At 31.3% G+C, this 16,921-nt stretch overlaps 1 protein-coding gene across 4 annotated transcripts; it reads left to right on the top strand.

Moving 5' to 3' along the window:
• Positions 1–298: 298 nt before the first annotated feature.
• Positions 299–10,326, top strand: LOC131853132 (chromatin complexes subunit BAP18-like). Of its 4 annotated transcripts, none has more exons than XM_059203952.1 (5): positions 299–494; positions 862–953; positions 3,345–3,446; positions 4,085–4,250; positions 7,422–10,326. In XM_059203952.1, exons 1-5 carry the CDS (start codon positions 474–476, stop codon positions 7,527–7,529), a joined length of 489 nt encoding a protein of 162 aa, XP_059059935.1. In that variant the 5' UTR covers positions 299–473; the 3' UTR covers positions 7,530–10,326. The 4 variants fall into 4 exon arrangements, with proteins under 4 accessions (XP_059059935.1, XP_059059936.1, XP_059059938.1 ...); XM_059203953.1 differs by having other exon boundaries at positions 4,085–4,193; XM_059203955.1 differs by having other exon boundaries at positions 4,085–4,148.
• Positions 10,327–16,921: the final 6,595 nt, after the last annotated feature.

Consider the following 16,921-nt stretch of genomic DNA (forward strand, 5'->3'; position numbering starts at 1 on the left):
GAGTTGTGGACATTTATTCTCATACAATAGTTTATTATACGACAATATGAAAATGTTATGTGTAGTAAACAATACTTTAATGAAATCCTAATCAATTTTAGTTAATTAAGGCTGTATACGGACATGTCCTAGGCTTTGCACCAAAATATTTGGCCACAGAGTACTCTCAATTCTATTGACATTGACAATTATGATAGAGTAAATACTACTGTGCATTTTATACCCACATCTGAAAAAAAAGGCTGTTTGATCTGCGCTCCACATTACTTCACCCCTCACCCCTCATCCATCCTTCAACATAGTTTTTTTAGCTCGTTTGTTCTTTCGTCTAATAAAACTATTGTATGTTATATATATATATATATGCTTTAGGTTGTGAATTAATTTGGTTTGTTGTTGATATACATAATTATTACTTTTCCATTTAAGAGACACACAATTCTGCACATTTAATAGAATTTTCTGGTACAAATATGAACAATTCTACTGCAAAGGTGAGTTCGAATTACTCAGCATTTACCAAGTGCATAGAGTGCATTGATTTTAATAAACGATACAGCGCAAGTGCAAGGCTTACTGGGTCGATTGAGCGCGTATCGGCTGTTGGTCTGGGCGTTGGTTTAGAGCAGTGCAACTGCATTATTGAACGAGCGCCGCTGCAGTAAGGTGCAGTTACTAGGGAATATGCGCATACCGCATTGATTTTAGTTCATTGTACATAAAGAATTGCTGGCGTCACCAGCTATAAGTCAGTTGTGATAAAGTTGCCCATTGAGATACATTTCTCTCTCTACTCATATCAAGCTTTAATATTATATTTAAAAAGTTTTTAACAATGCCAAAATATTTTCTATTTCTTAGGTCGGAGAGATCTTCCGTGAGGCCGGGGTTGCATTCAATAAACTGTCTGATATGACTATGCTGCTGCACCCGATGGGAGATTCACAGCCGGGGTAAGTATTGATTTCTTTTTATCCTTTGTTCACACACCAAGAATCTAGTCAAGTCTCCAGTATCCTACCCCCAGGTAGGGAATTATGATTAATGTGGACTAGACCTGACCTCTGATAGCATTGTCTTTTTCTGGAATCCATTGTGGTTAATTCCTGATGAAACAGTAATTATAGGATAACTACCCCGACTATATACTCATCCTGACATCCTCCACTGGGGCCCAGCCAGCTAGTCTGTTATCGCAGGAGGTAAATGGTGTAATATTGATTAATGACCCACAATGCTAGCTATGAACAATGTGACGTTGATCTCTGTGCGGCTTCCGCTGGAATCCATTATTTAAGACGAATAGTGGTCAATTTGCCGCAATAGGCTAACAAACCTGACCTCTTGCTCATCTTATAATCCTCTCCTGGTGACCACCAGTATAATCCATCACGCCGGTGGTTGTACCATTGGAGCAATAATGACCCCGCATCCTTTCTATTGTCATCTGACCACATTTTGTATTGTATTCATTGTTTTTGCTTAGAAATATAACTATCTAGTACCATTTAATTTATTATACATTAAAAAACTGTAAAGATTGATGGACTGTAAAGGTCACTATTCTTTCATATTCCATTAAGAAAGTCTTTATTATGGGACACCAGGGAGAAGGGATTGTTACTAAATAGGAGCAGAGGTTGTTTGATGAAAAAGTATGGTCATCATTCCTACAATAATACTTCCGTTGCAGATCTGTGGTAGTGCAATTCAAAGAAAATTAGGGTGTGGTCATGTCATCAGAAACTGTTCATTTAGGCAGAAGTATTGTAATATGATATATTTTTTAAGACTTTCATGCCTAGGCCTTATTATTAAAGCAATTACTAAACTTCATTCGCTTTGTAAATGTAGCAAATGGCTGCTGCCATAGACAAAGCCTTCCCCTGTAACTTTGTATTATACAAGTTGGGCGTGGACGCGCCTGCGCGTGTAATCCTATACCCTATGTATATATGTCTACATTACGAAATCTTTAGTTCGTTTTGACCCTGCGCACATATTTCCGATAGCAGTCTAAAAGGTTTCTGTCGACGGCGCAGTTCTATTGGCGCATTTAAAGAATCGAACAGCGCCGTCGCACAGTTCGTCCGGGCTGAACCTTATAATGTGAGTCTGGTCTATTTTTTTTTATTTATAAATAAATAAATTTATTAAGGATATATTATTATAATATCCCACCCATATTATGATTATGACCCTACACCAGTGGAGGATAATAAGATGAGATGATGATGAGCATAAAGTCAGGTCAGTGAGGCCTTGTTGGCAAATGACAATTTACGACGGAACCGCCTGGCCGCTGGTCGGTGCCGGTGCACGGGCCTTCGGCGGGCGACACTCCTTGGTGACGCCCATTTTGTGGTCGGATTTGCAACCCGCCGCAGCACATTACCGACATTGCTAGCAATGGGGTTCACCCTTATTGCTAATAATCGTCTTCTCATTCATTATTCGTGAATAATATATATAATATACATAGGTTCGCCAAAGGGGGTGGGGCAAGGGAGGCCAACTGCCCATCCCTGAAGATTTTGTGTCTTACAATAAAATATCGGACCTGCGCCTCATGAAGCCAGAAGCAAACCTGACAATCCCCTTCCGGGTCAGAATCTGGGTTAGCCAGGAAAATTGCAAACTCATAGTTTGAATTTGTCTAATGACATTTTTAGACTTAAATGGACCCCCATTTAAGTTGATTTTTTTTTTGTAATATTGTATACTAGCTGTGTCTCGCGGATTCGCCCTCGTAAAATTTATAGCCTATATGTTATTCTGATGCATAAGCTATATTAGGTACTGTAAAGTTTGATCAAAATCCGTTTAGTAGTTTTTGCGTGAAAGAGTAACAAACATTCATGCTCACAAACTTTCTCGTTTATAATATTAATAGGATAAGATATGCATATGTATATTTCAGCTATTTACTGTATTGAGAAATGGACTGTTTTGTCATAATTATATTCATTTTTTTTTATAAAAATGATAATGGATCAATCAAATCAAAATAAATAAAAATATTTTTATTCATGTAGGTCAATTCTAAACTTTTATGAAGTGTCAAATCTACCGTCAGTCGGAGTGCTTGCGAGCTGAGAAGAACTTACAAGAAACTCAGCACGTATTGTTTTCAAATATGATTGTACATGTTTGCAATAATACAGGTTCATTTTTAAATTTAAATTTGGGAGAATAGAGTGAACACCAGGAAATGCTATTACAATTTTGTCAAAAGAAAATATTCTAATCAGTGTTCGTATTCCGAACAGACCAGTTCTCAAATTCAGCATCCGTTCACGAGTATGCCGGATGGAATGTAATTAAAATGTATATTAAACTTCTAGTGGGAAATGGACAGAGGAAGAAATTGAAATGTTACGTCTGTGTGTACATCGATTTGCAGTTGACCTTAATAAACTCAGTCAACACATTAAGAGTAGGACTGTGTAAGTACATAACATATCTAATTTAACATTACAGAAAGGTAATTTCTATTTAAGCAACATTTTACCACTCTACAACTTAACCACCTATGGTTGGAGTATTGATATTAAATTAAATAAACAATTGTTAGTGTATGTATATATTTTCGATATAATCTTAGTGATTTTTCTTCTGTTAATTTTTTTTGCAGTTGTCTCTAGCAAATATATCACTAGAAATAGTCATAAATATGGTTTTTTTAAGTTTACTTTTACTGATTGAGGACTTCTCCAATGATTACAAACAATATCCTGTATCCAATATCCCACCCATGGTATATGTGGTGTCATTGTGCAGTGGTGTGACAATTTATTTATTTTACTGGAATGCAACAAGTTAATATCCACCATCCACCATATGATGGAAGGAAGGGTTTAGTTAAGATAAAGAAATACAAGATACGTAGGCATATTTTGTACAATGTTTGTCGTCCGGAATCGATTGAGAGAGTACCTATTACATACACATGCATATAGTCCACGGTTACCACTCACCATCACGTGGGCCGTGAGTTATTTTAATTTAATAAAAAAAAACTTGTAAGACATATGGCAATTGCTAATATACATAGATAGATAACATCGGGTCCTGCATATTGCAGGTCTCAAATTCGCACAACCCTTAAGAAGAAAGCGTTCGAGGATGCAGGTATACCTGTAAGACAGGTAAGCAGTACAGTGACGAGCCACAGCCAGCCGCAGACTCCACAGGTAGCATCCACACTGAGCGTGATCAACACACAGAACGTTATAGGAAAGAACGCCGAGGTTCAAACATTCACTAACAGACTTAGAATTCATGAGTTATAGATGTTGTGCTGTCTTATTTTTTCGTTAGTGAAGTTTGTTTTAAAGAGCTTCGCCCGCACTAGATTGTTGCATGTACGTTATGGTGTTACCATAGATGTTAATCGCTGCCTTTATATGTACGCTATTTCACGCGAATCGGCTTTCACGTAGGAGAGAATAAGCATGTAATAGTAGATGAAGATAAATGACAAAGACCCAACGCGCCTCCAGCTCACGCACGAGTCCTGCAATCGTGTGTACTTTACCGTCTTTTTGTAATACTTAATTATAGAGTTATCGATAATTTATAAATCTTAAACATGTCTTTGAAAATTAAAATCTAGGGATTATAGATATTTTTTAAATGAAAGTGAAATGACATGAATGAATCCTACGCATACACATGAAACATATACATACGTTATCACGCGCGAAAGAGTGAACTTAAAGAATAGTTAAATACAATCACTCACGATTGCGCGCGCTGGTTATCCTGCGTGAAAGAACGTGTCGTGTAAAGCGGGCAGCTAAAGTCATAGATTATTATTTGCTACCTGTTTTATTTTTATCGTTAGTTATAATAGAAGTTTAATTAGTTTTGAATTGTACTATAGCGTAGTTTATACAAAATGTAGTTTGTCTCGTGCCGTAATTAGTTTTACTTGCACTTATTTTTTTAGCACACGTTTGATTGTCTAAGATACTGTATTATAGTATATTTACTTTTGAATTCGTTCACCAGTTATAGCGTGATTGTTTTCAACATGCAAATATTAATATGTCTAAGATTATTTGCAGTTTAGGATACTTTATATAAAAATTACAGAATTATGCATGAGATTTTAAATGCAGTATCATAGATTTTTTCAATTTGATGATAATTAGGTATGTGCTACAAACATGAAACTGTTAAATTTGAACAATTTAGGTCTCGACGTCGACGTCTTCATACTGCCCTGTCCCACCGATGAAAACTAGCATTAGCGGGTTGGAAATATTGTTTATTGCCGTATGTCTACCACTATGGCAACAAAGAATGTTTCTAATCTTCTGGTGACTACATCACAGAGGAAAAACGACTACGAGCTACGCTGCGGTGACATTTTCTACGTATGTCATGTACACATAATCTTGACGCGTGGAGTTCTAAGTTTATTTTTAGAATAGAATAGAAGATCCTTTCTTTCCTGAAATAAACTTAATTTAGGCACTTATATATATATTAATCATAACATTTATTTTAATTTATCGCTCATTCGGAAAGCATTACAAGAAGAACGAGCAAGAAACTTCTGTGTTGCTCTTTTAAATAATCCTTGTAAGTTCACATTTTCAAGTCGAAACGTGAATACAAACTACCAACTAGCACTAATTTATTAGGGTTAAATAAATATACACAATAAGATTAAATCAGTCGTAGTGATAAGAGCAGACCTGTCCCTACAAGTAGCACTCGTTCACGAGTATGACATTTTATTTATTTATTAATATTGGATCATCATTGGGTATGAATATTGGATAAGCTGACGGCTCACCTGATGGTAAGTTCTGACTGTAGCTTATATACATGAGTAGCACTACGAACATCACGGTATTATGTGATACCCGTGATACCATTCACTCGTTGCTATTCCAGGGGACTAATATGGGATGCTTCTTATCCTGAAATCTCATTGCCTAATGTGCTCCCTAATAAAGCTTACAAAGTAAGCTACTTGGCCTCTGAGGCCTGAGACTGAGGTAATTTACAGTCTCCTTTTTGTTGGATATTTATACATATTAAACTTACTGATATTTTTTTTATTCACTTCAAATATCAATTATACACCCCGCTTCGACTTTTACTACTACCTCGGCCTCGGTGTTTCAACGGTTTAGCACACCCCTTTCTTCCGATGGTTGCGGGTTCGATTCCTCGCACGGTGTAAATATTTGATTTCTTACAATTGTTTGTATTCGTCTGGCTGATTTCTATGTATATTATACATGTATTTAAAAAATGTATTTAAGCATTTCTATTACTTATTTAGTATCCAAGCTTAGCTTGGGACTAGATGGCGCTATGGAGTTAGTCAAGGGTTATTATCATTAAACTTCCGATAAATAAAATTTCTTTGAAAGCTCCACGCTTCAAGGTTAATATGAATGTATTATTGCATTTTTTTATTGTGTATATTGATAATAAAATTCATTGATTTACATATACCCTTGTGGAACTATAGTCGTAATGAGAATGTATACAAAAATATAAAAAAAAGGACTTTATTACAGTGATATAGATACTTAATATCTTTAAACATTACCTTAGAAGAGTGATTATGATAATTACTATTTATATGACGAAACTATAATCTACTTTCGTTATATAAATAGTAATTAAGTTTGAACTTGTATACCCATTACGACTGTACATTGTACATATATTTTTATCGTTCAATATTAAAATGTACGTGTATTCTTATGTTTATTGAGTGTTGTAGTATAGTATATGTAGTTAAAGTGTTATTAGATTTTTAATGGTACAATTTGAATGATTATAGCTAAAAATACCAAAGGTACAGTTACACACTATTTCGTACTTGATATTATAATTTTAGCTATTTTCAAATCAATTGTTACTACCAAACAATACAAGTGTTTGTTTAGCACAATTAAAAGCAATTCAACTTTAGATCGAATTAAAATAAAATTATACTATAAGTATTTAAAAATATCTGTAAAGTGATCATGAGTAATCATAGTACAAGTTACATATTTTAATTCGATTACGGTCTAAAGTGAATTTTTTATACACAATAATTTTGTATACATGAACTGAATGCTTAATTTAAACAATAATAATTTATAAAAGCCCTTTATTCTAAAATTACAATTTATGTGGCTGTTATACTAATATTGTAATACATTGGTTTCTACAATTTGCAACTCTTCTCCATTTTCACCCATTTATAACTTTAATTCGATGTAACTTTCGAGATAACTTTACTTCCCATTTCATTTTCTACCTGGCCCTATTTTTATTTCCGTCTCTAGGATTCGAATTTAAAGAAATGTATTCTAAATTACATTACAATGTGTACACAAAATTATTAATAACTGTGTTAAATTTTTACTATATACGATACATAACGAGGATTTTTCGGTTTACAGGTCACCTTGAATATGCTGAACGCATCAGAGAACGAGGTGGACGTTGAAGGGCTCAGCGGAGACGTGAAGCTCGAATTCGACGCAACCAACGAGGAAGTGGCCACCTGAAACCTATTCAGCTTCCCATACTAGCTATAAGATGACCGCGGCTGTACGAGCATGGACGACCTATGTAAAAACACAATTCAGAGCAGTGATTTATCTCCTAAAGTCTATTAACCCACTCGGCGTTTGCCACAACTAAATTTACAGACAAACCAGTCTGAAATATCTTTTTTTATTTGTAGTAGTGTAATGCAGACAAAATCAGTTGGCACTATCTAACTCGTGCATCGCACTCTTGACAAAATTTTGTTTTTGATTATTTTCTGATTAACGAATTCATTGTTTTTATTATTGGAGCGTAAAATGTTCAGGATTAATTATATACCTATAAAAAACAAAAATCTAGTGATACACAACTACAAATTCAAAAATGTCTTATGTTAATTTACAATCTGCTAATTAAAATATCTTAATATGCATAATTAATGTTTATTAACGTCACGTCACGACATGGAAACGAATGAACTTTAGGAAAGACGTATAAAAAAAATAATTATGCATATTAATCTTCCATAATAATATCTAAATAGAGATCAAATGAAATATACTATTTTTGGAGGTTACAACGAAAGTGTTTTACAATAAAATTATAAGAGTTTCAGAATGTCAAAATTATTATTAGCTATTAGACTTTCATAACAAATAACTCATTTCCTTGTAAAAAGTAATAAATTACATTATACATCCCTTCAAAGTGGTAAATATATAAATATTTTTAGTTATAAAGCATAAAACTTTATTTATTAAAAATGTAATCCATATTGATGTTTTACAAAACATTGCAAATCAGATGTTCTATTATATGTCAAAACTGAATACTAAAAACTAGTTATTGAAATAACAGTAACCTCCAAAAGGATAGGTATTATAAACGCATGTATCTGGGATAATAGATATTGGGAATTTAAAACTCCTTTCTATCTGCAGTGTGGTAACTATATCACACATAATACAGAGTTATATTTTTGAATATACACACTATTTTTGTAACAATTTTTAATAGTTTAAAGATAATCGCACTTATAAATCCAAATTACCAGTCCTTTTATTCTAAATTGTCATACAGTATTTAGAACAACGTACGAAATTATTCACAATCATAATAAATCTGACCAACTCATACAGCGCCATCTAGTCCTAATTGTACGAAATAGGTTTATAGGCAACGGATACCACTTAGTTTGGCCACAGGTGGACAGTTCTCTACATAATTTAACTTTGTCGAATACAACTGATAATGGCTTCTAAATTAATGATGAATAAATGTTTTGCATTTTAAACGACATGACATTTCTATAGTTCTAACTTAATAACCATCAAATAGAATTGTTAGAGAAAACGTATTGGATTGGGTTAGTGCGAATATCTTTGAACTAGTTTAGCACGATAGGATATACCAATCTGAAATGCAGTGATAGGTTTTATAGAACCGAAACACTTTCTAAGAAAATAGCCGTAAAGTTGATTTTTCAACGGACTCTTAAAAGGATCTTATGATTTTGACTCTATGATATGCGCCATCTGTGCCAAAATTGAATTTTCGTGTTCATTCAATTTGCAATTATGTTGCTTTGGGATAAATATTAATTTTCATTAATACGACCAATCACGTTTAGGCTGGTATATCATTTTCGGCTTAGGAATAGAAACATATTTTAAATATTTTTTTAAAACCGAATTCATGGGTCTGCAATATACCAAAATATTAAGAAGTTGTAAGGTATCATAGTTATTTAGTAATATTGTAAAATCACTTACAATTCACTAAAAAACAACAAAGTAATATAGTATCTGAATAGTTAAAATAACGCAGAGCACCATCTAATATACAAACATATACAAAATCTAAAAACGTTTTGGATTCGGTAAAAGATAAAAGTAAATAATTATTTTTATGAAGAAATCTCTATTTTGTATGTATATATTTAATATTCATTATATAAGTGTCGTAAACCTTTATCTCACACTCGTATTTCGTCATTGTAGCACCCTTTAAGATTTATATTGGCTTCACTACAATATTTTGCCAATAAATATCATATTGTTACGTTATAGGATGCTTATATTATAGTTTTTAAACTAGAAGCACTTCTATTGTTAGGTTTTGTAATTTACCTTAGATTACTACGTATTATACAAATGGGACATTTCTGGTTTATATGTGTGTATTCACTTTTTAGTGTTTAACAAATCAAATCAATTTAAAATATTTTTATACATTTAGATCTATTACGGACACTTGTCATAAGTCAAGTCAACCGTCAGTACGGAATGAAGCATGAGTCGGGAAGTAGTAACAAGAAACTATTTAATTTATAACACCCTTTAGTCATCATTATTTACTTATGCACATATTATTTAAAAACTATTAACTAGTACATGTTATCCTTTTATTGTTTAGCCAATATTCTTTTATCTTTATTCTATAGTCGTATAAGTAGTGTTCTTATAGATTCATCCGATTTCAATTATAAACTTTAAAGCCTCCGTACTCTGTTATATATTTTTAGAAGTAATCCTTTAGTAATGATAAAAAAGTACAAGTGTTTTTAAATTTACAGTTAAGAGTAGTCCAGGATCTCGTAATGTCTATGTGTTAATTGAGAACTTGAAACAATTTTCAATATTAATTAATTAAAACATGTTCTAATACACTACAATACAAGATTCGCATTCAACTGTAATTAATTATATTTTGATGGTATAAAATATTTGAAAACTTTAAAACATAATTTTAGGCCTATTCAATTTTAATCTACGATATAATTACGATCCATAAAGATACCATTCTCTTCATTAATCAAATCTACGATTCTAAAAAACTGAAATTATTTTTAATGTTTCAGTTTTTTTTAATTATGTCGTTTCTGTTATAACATTTTAAAAGTAATTAGTTATATTCTAATGTTCGTCCAATGTTGAAATTCGATTACTTTTTAATTTTTAAACTTCAACGATATAACTTTTTTAATGTCAATTATTATAAAGGGTATTTACTTGTTTTTATGTGTATGTGTTAATATTGTGTATGTCTATGCATTATTATGTAACAAATATTAGCTTTCTGTATTTCATACAAATTTTAACTTTGTCAATTTCATATTCGTCTGTACACGTTTTCATAAAAACTTTTTGCTTCACGTGAACGAAGTGAAATAATTTATTTGCACATAATGAAATATATATATAATAGGTTTCTTACATGTCCGGCCAAAATTGTAATTGCATAAATGCTGACTGCTATAAATTAATTAAATTATAATTATAGATTGTTGTAACATATAAATCGATGAAATCTAGTTAATCATCATTACTTATACAAATGTTTGTAGATTTTATCTAGTTTAGTAGGAAATATAGAAAAAAGTACGTAAAAGGCGTATTAATCAAATATGTAGTACTGTAATTAGAATTTTTTGTATATTGGAAATTGTTTCTGGAAATTGAGAAACATTCTGACGTTGCGAGATTTCTGTAGTGAATTATCTTAATGAATACTTTCTTAAGAACGCTCGGGATATTGTCTATCTCCATCTCTTAAGTACATACATAAGTGTAAGAATCACAATTTATGTTTCATTTTGATTTTCTAGAAAATAAACGATGTTATACTTAGCATAATTCAGACATCTAAATGTTCATTATGAATAATATTAGGTGATATATTTTTTATCTAATAAGAATCCAATATCAAATAAAATTAAGGTACACATAAATATTTAATTACCTCGTACTCTGCATGTCTGTCTATACTTATCCAATTTATTGAAGTTGAAAAAAATATTGAGTAAATAGTGTGGAAACCTGAAAATTAGACTAGTTGCAATAGTTTAGTTAGGTCGGCCCTATATTTGAAGACTCGACGTTGATCCGACCTGTCGGCGGGTCTGGTCGGGTGTTAAATCGTGCTATGCGTAGATACTAGTTTAGGGAGGGAATATGCCCACTATTAGAACTCTGATGATAACGACTAAATTTTAATTCTGCTATAATACTTTTACCGAAAATAAATTGCGGTTTTCAATCAATTTTCATGTCTATACTTTAGTAATCCTTTACATATTTATGTATATGGTAGTATAGTGGTTCTGGTTTTATACTTATAAAATACTAATATGAATATATTGTAAATTTACAATGACCACTACAAATGGGGTTATTCAGTAGTATTAGTGATATTCATGAATATATTGTAGTTCCATATTTAAACTTTATAGTCAGTGATATACAGTAATGTTAATGATTATATTATTGTTCCATATTTAAACTTATATTAAATACTACAGTTTGGTATATTCAATAGTCAGTGATATTCAGTAATGTTCAAAAACATATTTTGTTCTGTTTTTATACTTACATTATATATTACAGTTTGGTATATTCAATAGCCAGTGACATTCAGTAATGTTCATAAATATATTGTAGTTCCATTTTTATACTTACAATAATTACTACAGTTTGTTATATTCAATAGTCAGTGATGAATATCAATGAACATTGCTGAATAGCAATGTTCATGAATATATTGTTGTTCATTATGTATACTTACAATAAGTAGTACAGTTGGGATTATTCAGTAGTCAGTGATATTCTAATGTTTATCAATATATTGTATGAAATGTAGACCTGTAACGATGGTCGTATAACTATAGTATGTTTACATACAATGTCTAAATGTCTTCATTTTCGGCTATAAATCTTTGCTGTATATATGGGTGAGACATAACTCACGATGTGCTACATATAGGTTGCGGTCTTGTTTCGCTGCGAGTAATTAATAATTAGTAGTCTGTGATATCTTCTAAGATATTCATTTTAATATGCCATAAAGGCAATTTTGTCTACATCAATTACGCATCTATGTATGTAACATAATTAATTGGATAAGAATGAATACTATATTATGTAAAATGGCGTAGTAAATATCCCATTATTTTTTAGTAGTATATAAAGGTTACTGTAGGCTAAGTATAAACATTAGAGTATAGAGAAACACCATTGCGGAATTTTCTGTAGACTTTCTAAGAAATTTAATCACATATCTCTTAATGTTTATCCAGCGTTAGTAATGTAAGGGTTTACTAATAGATCTTCGAAATTTCTGAGACTTTCTCTACTATAATATGTAATCGTAATTTAGTATAATATAAATATTCTGGAAGAAGTTATGTAAATTATAGTGAAAATCATATTAAAATTGCGTGGCTCAAAAGTACCTAAACGAATAAATAGACAGATGGAAACAGCTACTTCTCGTTATACTATTTAGAGATATTAAAGTTATATTCGTAGGTAGGTATTTTATCTATTTTGCAATAATTATTGTATATAAATTTTACTTGATTCTGTGTATCAAGGGTAAATGGTTTTGAGGTAGACTGTTAAGAGTCGTCTTGTTGGGTACCTCAGTCCTACTTTTTTGTGGAACCAGCTTGTTTTATAAGCTGTTTGACTGAAATAACAGAACAAGAGGCATAACATCTTAGTTCTCTGGAATGGCAAAGCATGAGTGGTATCGAGTGTGATATGATAACGTGATGTTTTTAGTGAAGTTAAGTGGTATGGGTTTTACATGTTAACTTGATGTCCGTAGTTCTGTTAAAGTAGATGGGCGATGGTTACCGTTTCATATCACAGTAGCCCGTCAGTTACTTTGCCATTCATTTGTATAAAAAATGGGACTATTGTAACTAACTGAGTCCTCCTTCGTTTCCCTACTTTATTCGTATCTAAATAATTTGGCCTTAAAATTATACTTACTTTTACGCCTGTGCCTTATGTGGTCTTCTCGAAGGACAAGTGGGGGTGACGTGACTCCACGTTCGGAGTCGTTATGCTATTTAGTTTGTAGGTTAGCTCGTGTCTCTTTTAGCTCGTTATCTCCAGTAGCGGTGAATTTCGTAAATTTAATTATTACCGAACTATGTGAAGTACAATCTTATATTTATGTGTCTTTTTAATATATCTGTAACTCTATAACAGCGTGCATGAATTTCTTACCCTTTTACATATATTTTTACTTTATCTCAACTCCTAAAAGTAACTATATGTATCAAATCAGATTTCGCGGAATTTACATAAATTAACAATGTCCTATAGTTGCACAGTCAGCTTTATATACATCTATTTTATCTATACAACCACTCAAGTAGTAATAACTTGGCATAATAATTTCACATCACGTTTGAAATAATTTACATTTGATTAGAATAAAACGTTATTTGTAATCGGTGATCTTTTAAGTGAACAATTATTATTACCATAATTTATTTCTCTTTAGTTGTATAACTTGTTAAATTTTAAATGTTAAGCTATTGTATACATTTTTGCTGTGAACAACTAAGGGTATCTTTACATAGCCGACTGTACCCATTCTTTTTACATGGAAAAGAACTATAAAGTAAAATTATTAATATAATTATAGGTGACATCTATACGTTCTTTTGACGTGTTATGTGCAAAACCTCGCCTTAATTACCTCATGGGGGCAACCCTGAGAGAATCCCCTGCCTCTAAGATTAACTTCTCTCAGTAATGTTTACTACTGCAATAAGAAATAATTATTATACCCTCTAATATATTATTTGCAACGAATTAAACCTATTTATTGTGTAGATGTTTGTGAACTGTACTGAACTTTCTAAATTTTTATATTTATTTTGTAAGTAATTAACAAAACACTTTAGAATGCTGTCAAATTATCTGCATTCCCTTTTACTATGCATAGTATTAAACAAAAGTATACATTTTACATTGCAAATATTGATATAATAATAAATAATTAAGATATAATTTCGTAGCTCTAATGTCATAATTGTTTCCATATGAAAATTCTATTGTTTCGTTTTGTGTAATAACCTTCAAATCTGCTGTGTTAAGACAGTCACAGTATGTTTTAATAGGTATTATAAGCTATCCATGCTATAGTGATTAGAGTGAAAAAATATTGTAATTAAATAAATTTATTGTGTGACAAGATACGAAATTCCTTTATTATCATAATACTATGTTCTGTATATGCATATGATTTGGTTGCAACCAAAATAATTTTATATAAGGTCTATATGTAGGATACATTAATTTTTGTTAATAAATGAAGGCTTAGTGAATCACCTTCATGCGGCATGTATATCTTAATGAAATATCTTTATCGAAAGTTAAGTTCAAAATATCCTTTGGCGTTTTAGTCTCATTAAAAGGTCTAATAACTTTACCTGAATAGGTCCTTTAAGAGAGCTATCTTATATTTATATGTAGTATTAAAGTTTTAGACATCGCTGTTTTAGAATTAAATTGAAATTTGTGTGTGTACAAATACATATATTTGCTTTATTGTAGAGCTACGATGAAAACAATTAGTTCTTTTAATATATAAGCCGAACTCTATTTGTACTTTTATTTGATGTCGTCAGTTTATATGTGATCGATTTAGTATGAGAGTTTCAAATTGTAATATAAAATTTCCACTTTTAAGGAGGCATTCTGAAGGACGTCACACATTAATGGAGAGGTTACGACAAAGTATGTCATTGTATGGTCCTAAATTTCTTAACTTCACTTTTCTAAATCTGATGTAACTAATTTTTAAATGAGAATACGAACTATTTTTAATGATATAATGTTACATTTGGTAGGGGTAAAAATATTGTGTGTCGTAATTTGGCCCATACTGGGAAAGTTTTTAGTTACTAACTCTGATTTTCGACTTAGTATGTAATGTTTATAAAGTATATCTTACAATAGTGCGTTCCTTTCTAAATAAATATGTATTTACACGTTTCAATAAATATAGAGGGTTAATTTATTCAGACTATTTAAATGTTATTTATTAAGCAGCACCTAGTGGTAGTATGTTTATGGCAGGCGAACGTTTCCTCAGTGTGATGCCCTTAATTAAATTTAGGTAGGTAATGTTCTATAGAAGTAGTTCATATTATATCATGTCTGTTCGTATATGGCTTCAGTCTCTGTAACTGTGTGTATAGTGATAATGTACAATTTGTTAATATAATTCACATTCAAATATCTAAGTGTGAATAAATTTTAAAAAATGTATTACCTGTTTTATTTCACAAGCAAGATAACATGATACCTTGGACCTAACGGATGCAGGATATGGCTAATGTGTTACTGTGACGGTTAAGCCATTTTTAACTAGATATCATTCTACCTTGCTAATATTATAAACGCTAAAATTTGTGAGTATGGGTGGTAGGATGTTTGTGGCTCTCACACAGGTGGAAGGAATTGTTCCCTTGACTAAACAATTTACCATGTCTGGTTAACCTACACGTGGATCTCCCTAGAAGCTATCATGACAAATTCATAATTTATTTACCTCCACTGGTGCCCTGCCAGCGTAAACCGTAAGTGGCGTAAACTCACGTAAAAACTCTACGTGTTTTGGATTTAAATGAAATTAAATGAAACTTTACAATAAAATAGGTAATGTAACACATTAATAGGCTATAATTTTACACGTGTATGTGTCTTTATTACGTTCGCTACCTACCTACGCCTTTCTTATCTTTCTTTTTCTTGGTCCACCCAAAGAAAGTCTGGATAAAAATTGTTTAGCGATAAGACCGCCTTTTATGTCGGTTAATTTACTATTTTGAATATTTTCTGTATTTGGTGCAACAAAAAGTGTAAATAAATAAATCAGTAGCTCAGTATTACAAAAAATGTAAACATTAAAACAAGGGAATCTCGTAATTTCTTTTAATTTACATATAAGTACATCGATTTTATAAAATTATGTGTCTAAGTAGGTATACAATGTACTACATTATACACGTCTAAAGTAGTTATAATTAAAAATAGGAAATAAAATATTCACAAGTCATTTGACTAGAAACGTTATTTATATATATATTGTGTGTATGCTAAAATGAATAATTCAAAGGTAACTAAGCAATCTTGTCATACTCCTTATTTTACAGGAGTTCATCCTTCATTTACCTAACTCTGCTGATCGTTACATTTCTACTTTATCCCGATGAATATATATATATAATATAGATATTACAAATTGTAAAAAAATCACAAAGAAACACGTACATATTGCATAAAATTTCTATATTTAAAATTTGTAACTTACAATAATATATTGCAAAAGACAGTTGTATGTAATAGACAATCAAATTTGATATTTTAGATAACCTGCAGCGGTAAAAATAGGATTGCCTAGTTATATTTATATATAGTTGTAAATATTTCCCATGGAAAACAAATTTCCAACCAATTCAGAAATGCATTATCTAAAATTCACAAATTTACGATGTCACATCCCCACTCCATAAAGATTTAACAATTTATAAATAACAACAATTTTATGTCCATCTAGAACAACGTCCATAACATTGAAATGGTGAAACAAGTTTTAAAAAAACTAC

The sequence above is a fragment of the Achroia grisella genome, unplaced genomic scaffold, assembly GCF_030625045.1.
Source record: "Achroia grisella isolate CSIRO2021 unplaced genomic scaffold, CSIRO_AGI_Agris_v1 utg874, whole genome shotgun sequence".
Taxonomy (NCBI): domain Eukaryota; kingdom Metazoa; phylum Arthropoda; class Insecta; order Lepidoptera; family Pyralidae; genus Achroia; species Achroia grisella.